General features: G+C 39.3%; 1 protein-coding gene across 1 annotated transcript in view; it reads right to left on the reverse strand.

Moving 5' to 3' along the window:
* smoc2 (SPARC related modular calcium binding 2) overlaps positions 1-15,784 on the reverse strand; it is a 47,425-nt gene extending 31,641 nt beyond the window's left edge. The window contains exons 1-4 of the mRNA XM_033980224.2: positions 15,154-15,784; positions 5,776-5,938; positions 1,325-1,431; positions 620-719 (exon numbers count right to left, since the gene is read on the reverse strand). Coding sequence (XP_033836115.1) covers positions 620-719; positions 1,325-1,431; positions 5,776-5,938; positions 15,154-15,228 — 445 coding nt within the window. The 5' untranslated portion in view covers positions 15,229-15,784. The remainder of the gene's footprint in view (positions 1-619; positions 720-1,324; positions 1,432-5,775; positions 5,939-15,153) is intronic.
* Positions 15,785-16,022: the final 238 nt, after the last annotated feature.

A 16,022-nucleotide genomic window follows, 5' to 3' on the forward strand; every position in this document is an offset into this window, starting at 1 on the left:
TCCAGAGTGCATCAGCCCAGCCTATGACCGCACTCACAAAGACGACCAAGGCCGAATGACATGGTTTGTTTACCTGGCAATATTTGATCAACTTTTTGCATACAAGAAATGAATTTGAAAGATGGATTGCAAGAAAGTTTTGGGAAATTTTGCGGTTTATCAACATTTGAAGAATGATGCAATGTCACATGCGGTAAACAATAGTGTATCCTAGCAACTGTGGGCCAAACAGGTACACACCGGACAAAGAATAAATAGCCTAAAGTATATATTTATATTGAAAAGTTATATGGCAAATTAAATTCACAATTTCACATGTCATAAGTGCAGTTATTTTGAAACTCAACCTATTAACTAACTCCTTGAAAAGATGTGGGGTGTTAATCACTCTGCTACTATGCAATCCAACATTTATCATGAGAAAATCTTGCTTTATTTTAGTTGTTCACATCCAAAATCAGTTTTCCTTTGTTGTCTTAAATGACTACAACCAAAGCTTTTACCATCACCTGTTCACTACTAAATAAATGTAAAAAAAAATTGAAGATGCACGATGAACCATATATGTTCAAAACCATTATACAATACGATGTGAGTAATTAATGCATACTTTTCATACCTTGGCATCTGGGTTTCTTATTGGCCACAGCTGAGCCACTGATCGGTCGACCATTAGGAGTCACACACCAGCAGTATCCAGTGTAGCTGTGGCACTGAACCTGTCAATAAAGTCAAGATGTCAAAAGGTAAATAGCAGGTTTAGTTAAACAGTTTTTATTCATTGATAAATAGACCTGCATTCATAATGCCTAATGCACTTTGAAGGCTTGTTTGAAGCCTCTCAGTGCTATACTGTAGTCATTATTCATTCACTCAATACTCCGTGGTGGTCAGCTGCAGCTGCCCTGAGGCAGACTGACAGAAGCAAGGCTGCCAATCTGCACCATCGACCCCTACAACCACCACCAACACTCACGCACACACCACTTTCATACTAGGCCTTGCCTGAGGACACGACAGAACTTCCTTGAAGCAGGAATTGATCCTCAGACGTCTATGTATATCTATATTCTATTCTATATCCTTATTAGAATTGTTTTAACATGTTTATGATTTATCTCAAGATATTATATATATGCTGATACGTTTTCAGCTTCATTTTAGTTTATTTTTTGTAGTTAAACCATTAAACAATACAAACAAAAAAACAAAACACAAAAAAGTCATAGATTTTTCATGCAGAAAATCAACTTAAAAATATTGAAACCACAATTTAATTTGAGTTATTGAAAATACATATTCTTATTTAATTTTTTAATGTTACCTCGCTGTATGTGCCATCAGGGTTGCACACAGGCACAAAGACTTGGGGGTACACCTTCTTGGCCTGTTGTTCTGTGTACTTCTTCTCTGCTACACATCTGGACGTATCTGAGAACCACCACAAATCACAACAATCACCAAACCCATGATTCAACTGGAGGCTCTGTATTTCCCCCATCCAAAACATAACAAACACAACCCTGACAGAGCCATATCCCGCTGTCTGATGATGGACAATGAGCTAAAATAGACAAAGGAAGGAGGAGAGCAGGGAGGAAACTACTCAAGACTTTTCGGAAGCAGGAGATCCGCTAGCGGCTGGGAATTGAACCAACACCCACGGTTCTATTAGAAAGCCTTGCGCGCTGCCTGGTGGTAAAGACATTATGGACAGAGCCAGAGTTTGTAGCTCCTGTTCATTCCAGTGAAAAGGGCTGATGCAAAAGGAAAACCGGACCTGCTCCTAATGTGTCCACGTCTCACTGAAGAAATCTTGACCGTCTGAAATTTAAGTTATTTTTTGATTCATTGGGTGAGCATTGTTTAACCTTACACCAAACTATTTATAATGTATATTTTACACATTTGACCATGTATTATACAGTAGTAGCACTGTACTTAAAATTGAAGGTTGTAACATCTCATCATCAGTTAGGAAAAAAAAAGGTTTTAGGTTAAACTAGTTAGGTTCCATTAATCCTACATTAAAAGTAGAGCTCTGTGCATGAGGTTAAAAAGCATGTTATTTGGAGAAGAATATGGTATATCTGTATTTTTTTTATTCAATGACACTAATACAAACTCATATATATTCATTAAATCAACACAGAAAACCGTATTTATTTGTTTTTCATATTTTTCATCATATTACAAAAGCCAGGTTTCTGAAAATGATTAATAACTAAAAAGTTGCTGTGATGGGCGTCACAAAACATCACTAAACATCACAAAACACTGAACACTATTTATAGGACGGTTATTAGTCTGGTTTATTGCTAAAATATACTTGGCCGTAGCTTTACTCAGCAGTGCCTAGAGAGTTACATAGTCCAAGTCCAGTCCAAGTTGTATTTTTACTGTCAGGAAAAGGAGGGAAAAATTTGTTATAACATTTGAAATCGTGCCGTCCCTGTCTAAGCCTGGGTCAGTATTTCACCTGCGTGTATTTGACATTTTTTCACAAGTTTCTGCCAGAGCAATGCATCATGTGTCATTCCTGAGCTGCCTGTTCTCACCTGGAGCAGCAGCTGTGCAAACCTCCAGGACACAGCTCACTCACAACGCCACAAACTCACCACTGGCTCAATGGCTCTGTTTCTGCTTAACTTAAGTCTATACACTGCAAAAAAAAAGGCAGGACAGTTGTCTCTTGTAAATAATAATATTGCATTAATTATATATAGTGCTTCTCCAGATGCTCAAAGTCACTTTAAATTTTGTGCATTGTTCCTTCACTCCTTACGCAGTGGTGGTAAGCTATTATTTGTAGCCACAGCTGTTCTGGGGCAGACTGGTGAAAGTGAGACTGCCAATCTTCACCACCGGTCCCTCTGGTCACCACCAACACCCTAACAAACCACATTCATATTAGGCAATGTGGCTGAAGTGGCTGTTTGATATTGTTCTAAATAACAGACGCCCAATGAGCTCCTCTGTTTTCTCAAGTCATATGAACTAATCTTGATATTCACTTTTCAGCATAAGTTTTAAAACACTCCACTGGTCTGACATTGGCCACAGTGCACTGTCCCATTAGACACATTAGACAGTGGCCCTGGTTTGGCTCAGGCTGGTCATGTGTGTGTGTGTCGCTGTCGTGAAGGAGCAGAGGGGCACATAGTTATTCCCACCGGACCAAAATATCTAAAGTTAGCTTCAGTGGAAAAACCCAAAAACCAAAGAGTTCCTGCAAAGGGTTCAACCGTCTGGAAAAAATGACAAGACATTTTGAATCATCGTTGCGCAGTGATAGAAAACAAATGTGGTGCCAGTCGTGCCAACCTTAAAACAAAAGAGGTGTGGGTATGAGGGACAGTTACTTGCAGAACATTTAAAACTCTTGGAACATCTTTACCTATAATAACAGACCACAGTTGATAGACATTGTTTTGTTAGGCTTCTGCAATGTCAACATTTATTTCCATCCAGTTTGGCAAAGTCTTCTTCAGCATACCTTAAAAATCCTGTACCTGATTTCAAACCGTTGAATAGATCATATTTTGGAGTCTAATTTTATATTTTGCAGCTTTTCACAGACAATGCGATGTGATGTAAGGAGCACTTATCTTGACAAGAATAAAACTTTTAAGATTATAAATGGGTTTAAAATCTGGACTCTGGCTAATCCATGTGTGAAAATGATGTCTAATGCATTGTGAAGTAGCCTTGTCATTCGGCTAATCTCATTTTTTGGGTGCATTATGTCACCGAAACTGACCAGTAATAATGAAATGGGAGGCTCAAGTTTTACCTATTTGCTTTGTTAAATCCAAGTGGTGACTTTTTTGACCCACCACTAGTGTATAGTTAAAGGTTTATCAAATAGGCCAATATTTTTTACATGTACTTGAATAATATATTTTAATGCTGCTGTTTTTGAGTTACTATTATAATCCATAGACTGTATATAGAAGTGGACTAAGGGAGTAACACGTCACCCGTAGCTCCAGTCAAATGAAGCTCATTGAGGCTAGCAGTTATAGGGGCCATGGGTCATATCTTGAGTTACTGATACAATAGTGAAATAAAAAATACCAGGATCATGTAGAGCTGAACAGTTTAAGAGCAAAATGACGAGTCTGACAGCAGCAGTTACAGAGAAGTGACAGTTTTCTCATGTAAAGTAAAGTGGAGTCGGATGGAGCCAGAAGCATGCCCATAATCACTTTCTATTTGGGACATGGCACCTAGCAGGTTAGCTATGCCCATTTTATATACAGTCTATGTTAAAATCACATACATTTTGGTGGATCATTCATTTTTTTTCTATCTTATCTTATTATTTCATTTGCTGTTTAAAAGTATTGTTAATTATTGTTTGGAAAAGCCTCAAAATTCAACGACAGGGGCTGGATTTGAAGATTAAGGAAAGAGGAATAGGAGAAGTCATTTGTAACCTTTCATTTTGAACATAAAAAGTGCAATATCTAAAAACTCTCTAGACACAATGCTTGAATAGTCTTTGCAATATACTGTACTTTTTGATTCTTGGGTAGTTGTTTGAATCACTAATTTCTCTGTCTATTATTTTGAAGTAACACTACTGCTACTGCTACTATATTTTGCCTGCTCTCCCACCTCTGGCTTTGGGGCCACTGCTGAGTCTTTCACAGTTCCTCCCCAGTCATCGCAAACCAGAGGGGGTCCCATTCGTATAGACTTGTGTCATTGACGTTTACAATACAACTTTCATGCACTCTCTTCCCTTTCAGCTTCCTGGTTGGACTCCTCTATTCTGTCCAAAACATCCAGATGCCCTAACATAGAGGTTTCCATGGAGACGCAGCACAGGCATAAAACAAGCCTTTCCATCATATGAGAGCCCTTTTTAACCCAGCCCTCTGCACACTCGCTGCATTTGTGATCTAATATTGTATAGGACAGAATGAGGCATTGTCCCCAGTCTGCAGAGAGGGGCAGTAGTGAGAGGGGTGGGGTGGAGGGTCTTTGGGGTGGAGTGGTTCTTCCTTCAACAAGCACCAACAATGAGAGAGTCTGTGAGCTGCTCTGCCTCCTGGTTTTACTTTGCTTCTGCCTTTTTATATTCATACATCCACTAGTAAAATATTAATGATTTGTAATGTAGTAAGAAAATAAGAGCAGTAATAACTATGAAATAGTTATTACTGCTCTTAAAGTAAAGTAAAAGTAAAGTATGGTTAACTGTCTGATATTCTGCAAAACTCCTGCTGTGAAATAAATTACAGAGAGGAAGCCCTTGTGTTTTATTTATAGATTATAGTTGAGAGTCATAAATAAAAGTACTTGTTTTTATGTAAAGCCACAATATGTCATTTTTAGCCAATACATCAGAAGTAGCCAGTAGAGTAAAACAAAAGAATGTTTCTCATTTTGATTGTGTTTATTACGATGAAAAACATGGGTGTGCATCTCCACAAACCTGTCTCTTATTTGTCTTGGAGGCCTCCCACTGCTTGTTTCCATGGAAATGTTCCTTTGGCTGTAATCTTCCACACCATGGAATAAAACTTATGTATGGTATAGTTTTAACTTTCTAGTTCCATGGAATCATGCAGATCACATGCCACCTCAATAACGTTACATACTGACCCTTTAAATGTGAAGTGGGACAGAGATGCGCCCCCATCCCAGTGTGTCAGCCCCATTCTGCTGCAGGTCTCAAAGAATTAATTATGCTGAAATGAATTTAACCCAGAAGTTGTGCAGTGTTTTGGGGGAGCAGGGGTGCTGGAGCGTGACTCATGGCCTGACCTTTGCATGGCCCACGGATGACCTCCAGCTGAGGGTCGCGGCACTTGGCTCGAAGAAACTCGCAGCGAGACGCGAAAGTTCGGCCATCGGAGGCGCACAGGGACTTTCGGGGAGAGCCAGTGCATTCCATGTTACACTCCTTATCCTGGTCCACCCGCAAGAACTGCACAAAACACAACATGTCAATTAGCAAAAGATACAGACTATGCATTTAAAGGACCTATATTATGCAGAATTTACTCTTGTGAGCTTCTAGCCATGTTATAATGCTGTTACCTCATCAAAAACATACTTGTAGCTGTATTTTGTTTCATGCACATGATTGAGTAATCCTAAATTATTAGTCTGTTTACTTCTCCAAAGCTCAAAATCCTCTGTTCCACCTTGTGAAGTCATGAAGCAGTAGCTTTCAAGTGACCAGCTACATTTTAGCTTTAACTCAGTAGAGATTGGCAGTTCCAGGGCAGAAATCATTCAAATGATTCTAGTGAAGATGAATGGAGTTTAAAAACACAGTGGAGCACTTCCTGTATTACTACATGAGAACACAAGGTGGAACAGAGTGTTTTCTGCCTACACATGTGTGAATGAAACAAAACACTACTCCAGGTATGTTTTTGATGAGGAAATAGCATTATAACATAGATTAGAAAAAGTGTAATATGGGCCCTTGCATCGAAAATAACTAATGTGCTCACATTGTTGTTGTCTTCATGTTACTTTGCCTGTAAAGTTCCACGGTATGGCCTTAAATGTAACTTTATAGCATTTATTTCAATACAGGTGTTTTAAAAACATGCCATACTGTGGAACATTCTTGGTAAAACAATAATATATCTATGGGTCTGTCTCCATGGAGATAGGCTTAATGCCCATGTGGAACGTATCATGTGATAAAGGCGGCATAAACTCTGGAATCTAACTCCTGTAGATATAATACATCGATTCCAGCTCCAGTCTGGGAAAAATAAAATGATCCGGTATTAATTCCAGATTTCCAATACTGCTCCCTAATGCCTAATCAATAATAACACATTCTCTACCAACTTGCTGGATTGTTGTGCCATACTCTGTGGTTCTGACTTTAGGCCCCATTCATTGCTTGATATGAGAACAGTGAACGCGACTTAAATCCAGGACTAGAGTGAACAGAAGACAGCACATGTTCAAAATCAAGCCCTGTTTTGAAATATGAGGAGTTTGTGCTGCTTTTTGATTACAGAATATTGGGGAGTGGTGGTGGGGGAAAGAGGAAAACATTCTGACTTTGGTAGAACAGAGAAACTCCACACAGAAAACCTCCAATCAGTTTGGGAATTGAACCTCAAGTGCTAACACCATTTTTCATCGCCCCAACTACAGTATATTTTTTTTAATCATTTTTTTTTGAGAATAAGATTGAAAAAACAGACATTTACAGCATATGTGTTTTTGCAGCCTCTTCAAACCACAGAAGCAGAGTAGTAGTTCTAGTAGAAGCAATAGTTTGGGCAGCAGTCCCACCTCACAGCAAGAAGGTTCTCAGATCAACTCCTGGATTATATGTTTTTCCTCTTGTTTTGGTGGGTTTCTTCTAGGCACTTGGATTTCCCCCATCAACCCAAAACATGCACCATATATAAAATCCTAGCTAGCTCAAGGTAAAGAGGATCTTTAGCTGTTTTGCTTCACAACAATTGAATACACTCCAAGGAAAGGCAAAACTGGATACGTTGGTGACAGAATCACAATTTAATAATCTGGTTAAGGACTTTTATACACACACCTGCTCTCGTTTTAAATGTTTTATATGGACTTGTGTACTTGTTTGTTTTGTTTGTTTTTCTGTTTATATTGCTTTTTAAACAGGATGCCCATGGGAAAGAAAGTGCTGCCATTGGGTTCCTCTGTATGAAGAAAGAGAAAGAAAGTCAGACAGAAAGAACAAAAGAAAGAAAGAAAGAAAGAAAGATGGGGAGATGTGTCCCAGGGGCAATAAACCATACCTTAGTCATGGTCTTAGTAGTACAGTCAGTAGTAGCAGTAGAAGTAGCAGTAGTAGTAGTAGTGGTGGTAGTAGTAGTCTAAGTAGCAGTAGAGGTATTAGTACTAGCAGTAGCAGCAGCAGCAGCAGTAGTAGTAGTTGTAGTAGCAGTAGTAGCAATAGTAGTAGTAACAGTAGTAGTAGTAGTAGTAGTAACATTAGTAGTAGTAGTAGTAGTAGTAGTAGTAGTAGTAGTAGTAGGAGTAGTAGCAGTAGTAATAATAACAGTAGCAGCAGCAATAGTAGTAGGAGTAGCAGTAGCAGTAGTAGTAGTAGTAGTAGTAGTAGCAGTAGCATTAGCAGTAGCAGCAGCAGCAGTAGTAGTAGTAGTAGTAGTAGTAGTAGTAGTAGTAGTAGTAGTAGTAGCAGTAGCAGTAGTAATAATAGCAGTAGCAGCAGCAGTTGTAGTAGGAGTAGCAGCAGTAATAGTAGTATTAGTAGTAGTAGTAGCAGCAGCAGTAGTAGTAGTAGTAGTAGTAGTAGTAGTAGTAGTAGTAGTAGTAATAGTAGCAGTAGTAGTAGTAGTAGTAATAATAATAGTAGCAGCAGTAGTAGTAGTAGGAGTAGCAGTAGTAGCAGCAGCAGTAGTAGTAGTAGTAGTAGTAGTAGTAGTAGTAGGAGTAGTAGTAGTAGCAGTAGTAGTAGTAGCAGTAGTAGTAGTAGTAGTAGTAGTAGTAGTAGTAGTAGTAGTAGTAGCAGTAGTAGCAGCAGCAGCAGTAGTAGTAGTAGTAGTAGTAGTAGTAGTAGTAGTAGTAGTAGTAGTAGTAGTAGTAGTAGTAGCAGTAGTAGTAGTAGTAGTAGCAGTAGTAGCAGCAGCAGTAGTAGTAGTAGTAGTAGTAGTAGTAGTAGTAGTAGTAGTAGCACTAATAGTTGTATAGTGAGAGTGTCAGTCTGGTGCAGCTGTCTTCTGAGTTGAAAAAGCCTGGACTTGAGTGACACTTCCTTGTCTTTTGTGCGCTAACACCTGTGCAGTATTCTGTGTTCACTCTGAGGATGTTTTACTGAGCCATGAAAAGAGAAACAAGGACCGGCCCGGGCTCGGATCACCTGAGTCAATGCCACCTTTGTATCTAAACCCTCCACAGACCACACAATGGGGCGGAGCGGCTGTGGCCAACAAGCTGTGACTGCTACAATGAATGAAGACACTGAATGACAAGGCTGAATACAAACATGTCAGCAGAGTATTGGGTTTTCGTATTATTCACATTTCGCTGGAAGAATGATAAAAAGAATAAAAAATGCTCTTCACAAGTTGATGCAAGTTTGGTATTTGGTTAGCATTAAATACACTTTCAGAAATGTTTCTTTAGTACAATATTTGTACAAATGAAAACATGCAAGACGCTTTTTTTGTGGTTGAGATGAATCACAATTTTTTCCCATCATATTAATCAATCTCTTTTTTATTTTTCAATACAAATAAAATGGCTGAAAATGCACTGACTTTCCCAGACCTCACTCAATTATAATTTATAATTTACGAATTTAATGAAAAAAACAAGTTAGTTTTCCATGAGTAGCTTCACAGATGGTTGTGGTGATCTTAACCAGTCCGGCTTGGGTCAGACATAGGAAGAAAACTGACTGGTGAACTCCTACAGCTTAATTGGAAAGTATTTTAGTTAGTCGCAAAAGACAAGTGAATTCTAGCAAATGGATAAAAGATTAACGTACCTTTTTTCAAAGGTGCTGGTAAGTGATTGTCTTATATCTGTCTGAACAGAGGAACTAACTACAGTGAAACTAACACACCCTAGTTGTTTACAGTAAGAAAGATGAGCTATTAGTAATTGAGCCCATTGAATTTACCTAAGGTGTGAAGAGTTCACAGATGGATGAGGGACTACCCAGACATATTTTTAGTTAGAAATAATAATTTGTGAGTAAAATCTTTAACGAATTAAAAGAAAGAAAAAAAAAAAAGCTCTTCCCATAAAAAGGCGTAACTATGAGCCATATAAATTTGTTGTGTCTGACACATTACAAATGAAGTGAGAGAGGATTTCTGAAGCATGAGATGAGTTTGAGCTGCCCTGGGCCTGTGCACCTGGAAGAAGAGAAGAACCCAACCCACTCTGTCAACCGCACTCATAAATCCACAGGCAGGATAAGCCCATTCAACAACTAACAGAAACCTATAGAGACAGAAGACAGAAATGAACAATCAAAACATTTTAACTAGCCGTTTCATCATAGGTTTAAAGAAAATGATCAAATCTGGACTGAAGGGATTTCCAAAGATCAAGGATGAGAAAGGGGCAAATCTTCCAGCTGTAAGACAGAAATATGGAGATGGATATCTTTGCCCTCTAGGAAAAACAATAAATAAAAGTGTTTTGGCAGAGAGGTTAAAGGAGGCACTGAGGCAGATCCTGTGAAAAACAAATAGCTATACTACTATCACTGCTACTATTACTACTGATATATAACTAATACAACAATGATAGACTCTATAATCTATCTCCAAGACAGTGTACTTGTTTTTATGCCAGTCCCAAACATGGACAAAAATATTTAAGTTAAAGTCGAACACACAAAACAATGACGAAGACTAAAAGTACTTCAGGTCTGTGCAGTTGATTTAGTTGATAAATTGCAAATGAATGAATTAATTACTAAAGCCCAAATTATTAACTGGGGCTGGAGCATTCTTTTTGTAGAATACATTTGTAATAGGCAAGACAAGACAAGTTTATTTGTACAGCACATTTAGTACACAAAGTAATTCAAAGTGCTTTACGGAATAATAAAGACATTAAAATCACAATACAAACAAATGAAAACATAAATATTCATCATAAAATTAACATTAAAAGGGAAGAGTGCAGAATAAAAACCTTTCAGTCATATGCACAGCTAAACAGAACCATTTTGAGCCTGGAAACATTAGTAGAGGCCTGTCTCACATCTTCAGGACGACTGTTCCAGGTTTTAACTGCATAAAAGTGAAATGCTGATTTCCCATGTTTAGTCCTGACTCTGGGCACCAGCAGGAGGCCGGTCAGAGCCACAGCAGAGACCTGAGGACAGGACTGTGCTATAGATGTACTGTCTCTGTGCGGCTAATTATTGAATAACTGTGATTTAAATGATTATACATTTTCCACATTGAAGCAGCCTTACTTACTCTTGGGTCTAGTTTGGACTTAAGTATTTTAATCTATGTACTATAGTACAATATGACATAGTACAGTATAACATATGTAAATAGAGGGCATCTATGCCAAAACAATTGAGATGACCATTGACTTGCTATGATGAACCCACTGTGGACAAGCAAAGAAATATACTGTAAAATCAATACGAACATTTTGTTTGTCACATAAGATAACTTACATTGTTAACTCTAAATTATGACAGGCCTAAGACATTTATGTAATTAGTCAGGTCAAGTCCAAACATTTTACATAAATAATTGCATGAAGAAAATACGCTATTGTATTTTACAGTCAAATGTACTCTGAATCTGCCTCGTGCACCTGCACATGGGAGGGGAGCTGTCTGAATAAGCATTACTAAGCACACAGAGAGGAAGCCTTTGTATTGGTGTAAAACAGTCTGTGAACCCAGGTGCCCCTCCTTGTCCTGTGCTGGAGTTCTTATATTGTTCATGTGGTGTAGGGCTGCAACTAACAATTATTTTAGTAGTCGACTAGTCAGTGATTATTTTAATCAAACGATTATTTCTAATGCACTCTGAGACTGATAACTGAAGGCTTCTAGATAGAGAATATGTACAAATAGAGCATTATTGTTGAAGATCAGGAATTGTTTATTTTTTTTACATTTTGTTATAAAAAGTCTGTAGGCACATGTTTTTGTATAGATAACCATTACTATTATCAAAGTAAAATCATGATTAATCAACTAATCATCACAGCCCTAGTGTGCCGGAGTTCTTATATTATCGTGTCCCTGTGGTTCTGACTGACAGTCCCCCATAGACTCTGCCTCCATCCTCCCACCCTGTTAGGGCATCCAGAGCAGCCCAACCTCCTCTCACTCTCTCCTCGCCTCACTTTGACATATAAGTTCAGCTCCCGTGACAAGCTTATTTGGCTGATGTCTACCGCAAAGCCTGTCTGTGGAAATCCAGTTGAGTTGGGATGGGGTGCAAGTGCTGACCACCCAAATCCCACAATGTCCCAGGACTATCTGTGTGATCTGCAGTCTGCCAGCCCCATGACAGCCCAAACTGAGTCATTCAACAGCTCAGTGTCCAGCGACATGTGAACTGAAAATCACATTACAGACTGCCAAGTGCTGCTATAGTCTGAGACAGAGGACCAAATACAAAGCAGATTTGTTACAGGGATTTGTTCAAACACTCAGAAAAAGAACTTTCATTAAAGGGCCCATATTATGGTATTTTCTCTATATGTTATAATGTTGTTTCCTCGTCAAAAACATACCTGGAGCTGTGTTTTGTTTCATTTGCACATGTTTAAAACACAAACCCCCATATTTAGGCTGAGTTCTTCTCTCAAACAGAAAACACTCTGTTCCACCTTGTGATGTCATGTGGTAATACAGGAAATGCTCCACTGTGTCTTTAAGCTCCAAACACCTTCAATAGAACTATCTGGATAACTTCAGTTTTGGAATTACTCATCTCTACTGAGCAAAAGGAAAAAGATGGGTGTTAACTTGAAAACTACAGCTTCATGAAATCACAAGGTGAAACAGAGCATTTTGGGCTTGGGAGCTACAGACAGACTAATGCAGCATTACTCAAACATGTGTTAGGTTTTCTGTAAATGGTGCAAATAAGGTGGTATCAATGAGGTAATCATATGCACATGACCAGATTTTAAACTCAACACAACCCTTATGACTGTCCTCTCCCATCACTTACTGTTGTTAATGTAATACAGAAATACTATTATTTAGGCAATAGAATAAAGCTTTAATATTGCCATGTGGTCTACAATAATTCTGAACATAGATTGAGTCCAATCCATTAGTCAGGAATTATCCAACTTTGTCCATTTTGTGTGATTTTTGTCCAGTATCAATACAGTATCTGGTCTTGATTCCTTTAAATGTCACCTCCCGTCTCTCCTCTCTTATGTCCGGGTTCAATGAAGACATATTCTGTACAGAGCAGTGGTCCTGGTCTGCAGATGTGTGTTTGTCCTGTGCTGATGGATGCTTCAGTCTCGACACTCCCCTGACGTCTCACTCCTCCCTCTGTCCCATCAGCTCTGCCCTGCACAGTCACACCACCATCCCAATGATGGATGGGCTTCCTCAGCTGCACACAGGGCACCAGCTTCCACCCTGATTCATCATCAACTCCTACAAGACCCAACACATATTCAAACACACATCTGTTGCTAAAATCATGCTACCTTCAGTCTGCTTCTTGGATTGCAATCAATTAAAAACTCCAAATAACAACATTTCTTTATAACTTTCTTTTAATACAAAAATGTTGCTGTACCTGTAGTTTAGACCTCTAATAAACATGTTCTGAAACTGATTTGATTATTGGATTTGTTTCAGGCTTCTCTCAAATATTGATGCTCTATGTTAAAAAATGTGCACTTTGAACAGAGTCCCACTATATAATCATATACTGCAAACTTGATCACACGGCAATACTTGTAAGAAAAATTGTACTTTACTTTTTTCTAAACTTATGCAGCCATACTCGCCTTCCCTCTCATTCAACTCTTTTTCACTCAGAAGATGCTGTTTGCAGATGCTAAAAAAAAAAACAAGACGTTGGCAAAAGGAACAATTGATGAATGGGTGAGACTAGAGTGTACGGGAAATTCTTTTTTTTCTCCTTTCCTTTTTTCCAAAACCAAGCACCATACGAATCAAATCCTATTACCTCCCTCTGGTGCTGCAGAATTGTGGGTTTGAATTGGTTACAGAGGAGGCTAGACTCCAGCAGAGAGCATATTGAAGGAACGATAAGAGCCTTTTCGGAACGGAGGGCCCTTATTTCCAACACCCAGAGAGGGTCAATACAGGGGCCCAGCTGGGAGAGTGTTAAACCGCCTTTGCTGGAGTTTCCTACTTAAGATACAAGGATGCAAAAGGGGATCATTAGTTTCAGCATGGTGCAATGGAGAAGAAAGTGAATGGTTTAACAAGGCCACTACCTCAGTCTAAGAAAATCGAAGTGCTCCTTGTTAGAAAAGTGGTGTGACAAGCAGGTGCACTACTTGTGAAGCACTGAGAGAGTGGTACAAAATGGCTTTATACAGGTTGGGACACAGGCTGCCAATGTTCTTTCATTATTATTTCATATTTCCAAAACCTGTGGAAAAATTCAGCCTCATGAATAACCTGGGCTAATATCCCGTAGATTTAACTACTTGTTTGACCACAAATATGCACCAAATATTACATAGTGCCAGCAATAACCTCCCCTGTGTCAATCAAACAACAGCAATAGAAAATAGATAGATTAACGGGCAGTACAAGTGGCAATAAAATGAAATTATATAGCGTGTTGTATGATAGCCAAGCCTCTACATTAAAATGAATGTGCAGACTTTTGACACCCATATAAAGCGCTACTGTCAACCCGCTGAACCGTGGCGCGCCTCTCTCCCTCGCGCAGTGCACATTATTGTTCAAATTCATGGTGCAACAGCGCGGCGCACACCGTCTTCCACCCACATTCCACAACTGCACAGCGCTGTCAACGAGCAAGCCTCTCCGACCCCTCACCTGCGGGTTAACTACTTACGGCCATTTGTTTCCAATTGGATATTAAGGCATTTTCAGTCTCGCCATAAATAACGGTGCAAAAGGAGAAGGCTGTTAAATCATGAGGGGAAGCCTATGACAGCGCACATTCCTCTATATTACTATTACGGCTGCTTCAACGCTGCTACCCGCACGTGATAATGCCTCTGAAGTTATGGCTATATCTGCCCCAAAACATGGACTTTGTAGTGAAAATCTTACACCTAATTGTAGCAGTTATTTAACAATACTATGTGAAGCATCTGGAAACAGGCTGAACATTTTAATTGATTTTCAGACATGGAGGCAAACACATAAAGACAATCAAGAATACTATAGCGATGGAGTTAAAAAACAAGATCACACGTTTTCCCTCAGTGACTTTAGTGATTCAAGTTTTGAAGTCTATCTAAAGTGGCTATTGAATAAAAAATGACTCTAACTAGTATTTTTGACTGGATCAATTAATCCCTACAGCTCAACTTGAAATTACATAACAGATAATGCATGTGCTTTTTGTAATGGTGCAATATCTTTGAGTTGTAAAGAACTTTACGCACACGTTTTATTCCAAACGCACTACTCCAAATCCAGCATACCAACAATTAAGATATCTGGGTATCTGGAAGATGTGTAGCCATTCCTACCGTGAGAGCTGAGAACTTCTGAGAGCTTCCAGCGCACACCAAACTGAACAAGACAAGCAGAGGACAGGCGCGCATCCTGATGCAGTGTGGCAATGTACTCTCTCCAAATTACGCACGGGCCAAACTTCTCAGTCTTCAGTCCGGACTGTCTGAAAATGTGTCTCTGAGCAGTTGGAAATGTGTATAATCCACAGTAGTCCACAGGAGTTGTCGTTATGGTGGTGACGGGCGTGTGGGTTTATTCAGTCTCGTCTGCGCGGTTTGGACTGCCACTGCGTTTGTGTAGACACTCTCCTTATTTCTGGCAGCGCGATAAACCCCCCCGTGTCCCTGACCTTTTCCCCTCCCTCGATGTGTCTTCTCGCTCTCTCCAGCTCTGCTCCACACCCCCTCCACACTTGTATTCTGTGCGCTAGATATGATCCCTTATCGGATGCAGGCAGTTTCCAGTCTGTAGGTGGGAACGTAGGTGACTCCGGCTGCTGCTGGTAGCTGAGCCAAACACGTCAGGTATTCTTTTCTTTCACCTCTTTTTTTCTGTGCCTCCAAAACCACAACAAATGATCCCTTTTCAGGAGCCGCTGTGATGAGGCTGCGCTGGCAGACAGAGGAGGGATAGAGCCGTCTGCAGGGAGGGCCTGCCAGAAGTTCTCACAGCACATGGCTGTCAACAAGATATATGCACTTTTAATGACTAGACAAGAACTCTTTCATAAATCCAATGTGGTAAATAAAAGTCAAAATATACGGTTAAAATTAAATATATATTTAACTTCAAAATATTATGTTATGCAAGCTACGTTTTCCCTAGACAAACATGTTACAGATTTGGGGATTGCAAATTTGGTTTAAATACTATAGGACTTGGA

Source organism: Periophthalmus magnuspinnatus, chromosome 15 (genome assembly GCF_009829125.3).
Source record: "Periophthalmus magnuspinnatus isolate fPerMag1 chromosome 15, fPerMag1.2.pri, whole genome shotgun sequence".
Taxonomy (NCBI): Eukaryota; Metazoa; Chordata; class Actinopteri; order Gobiiformes; family Gobiidae; genus Periophthalmus; species Periophthalmus magnuspinnatus.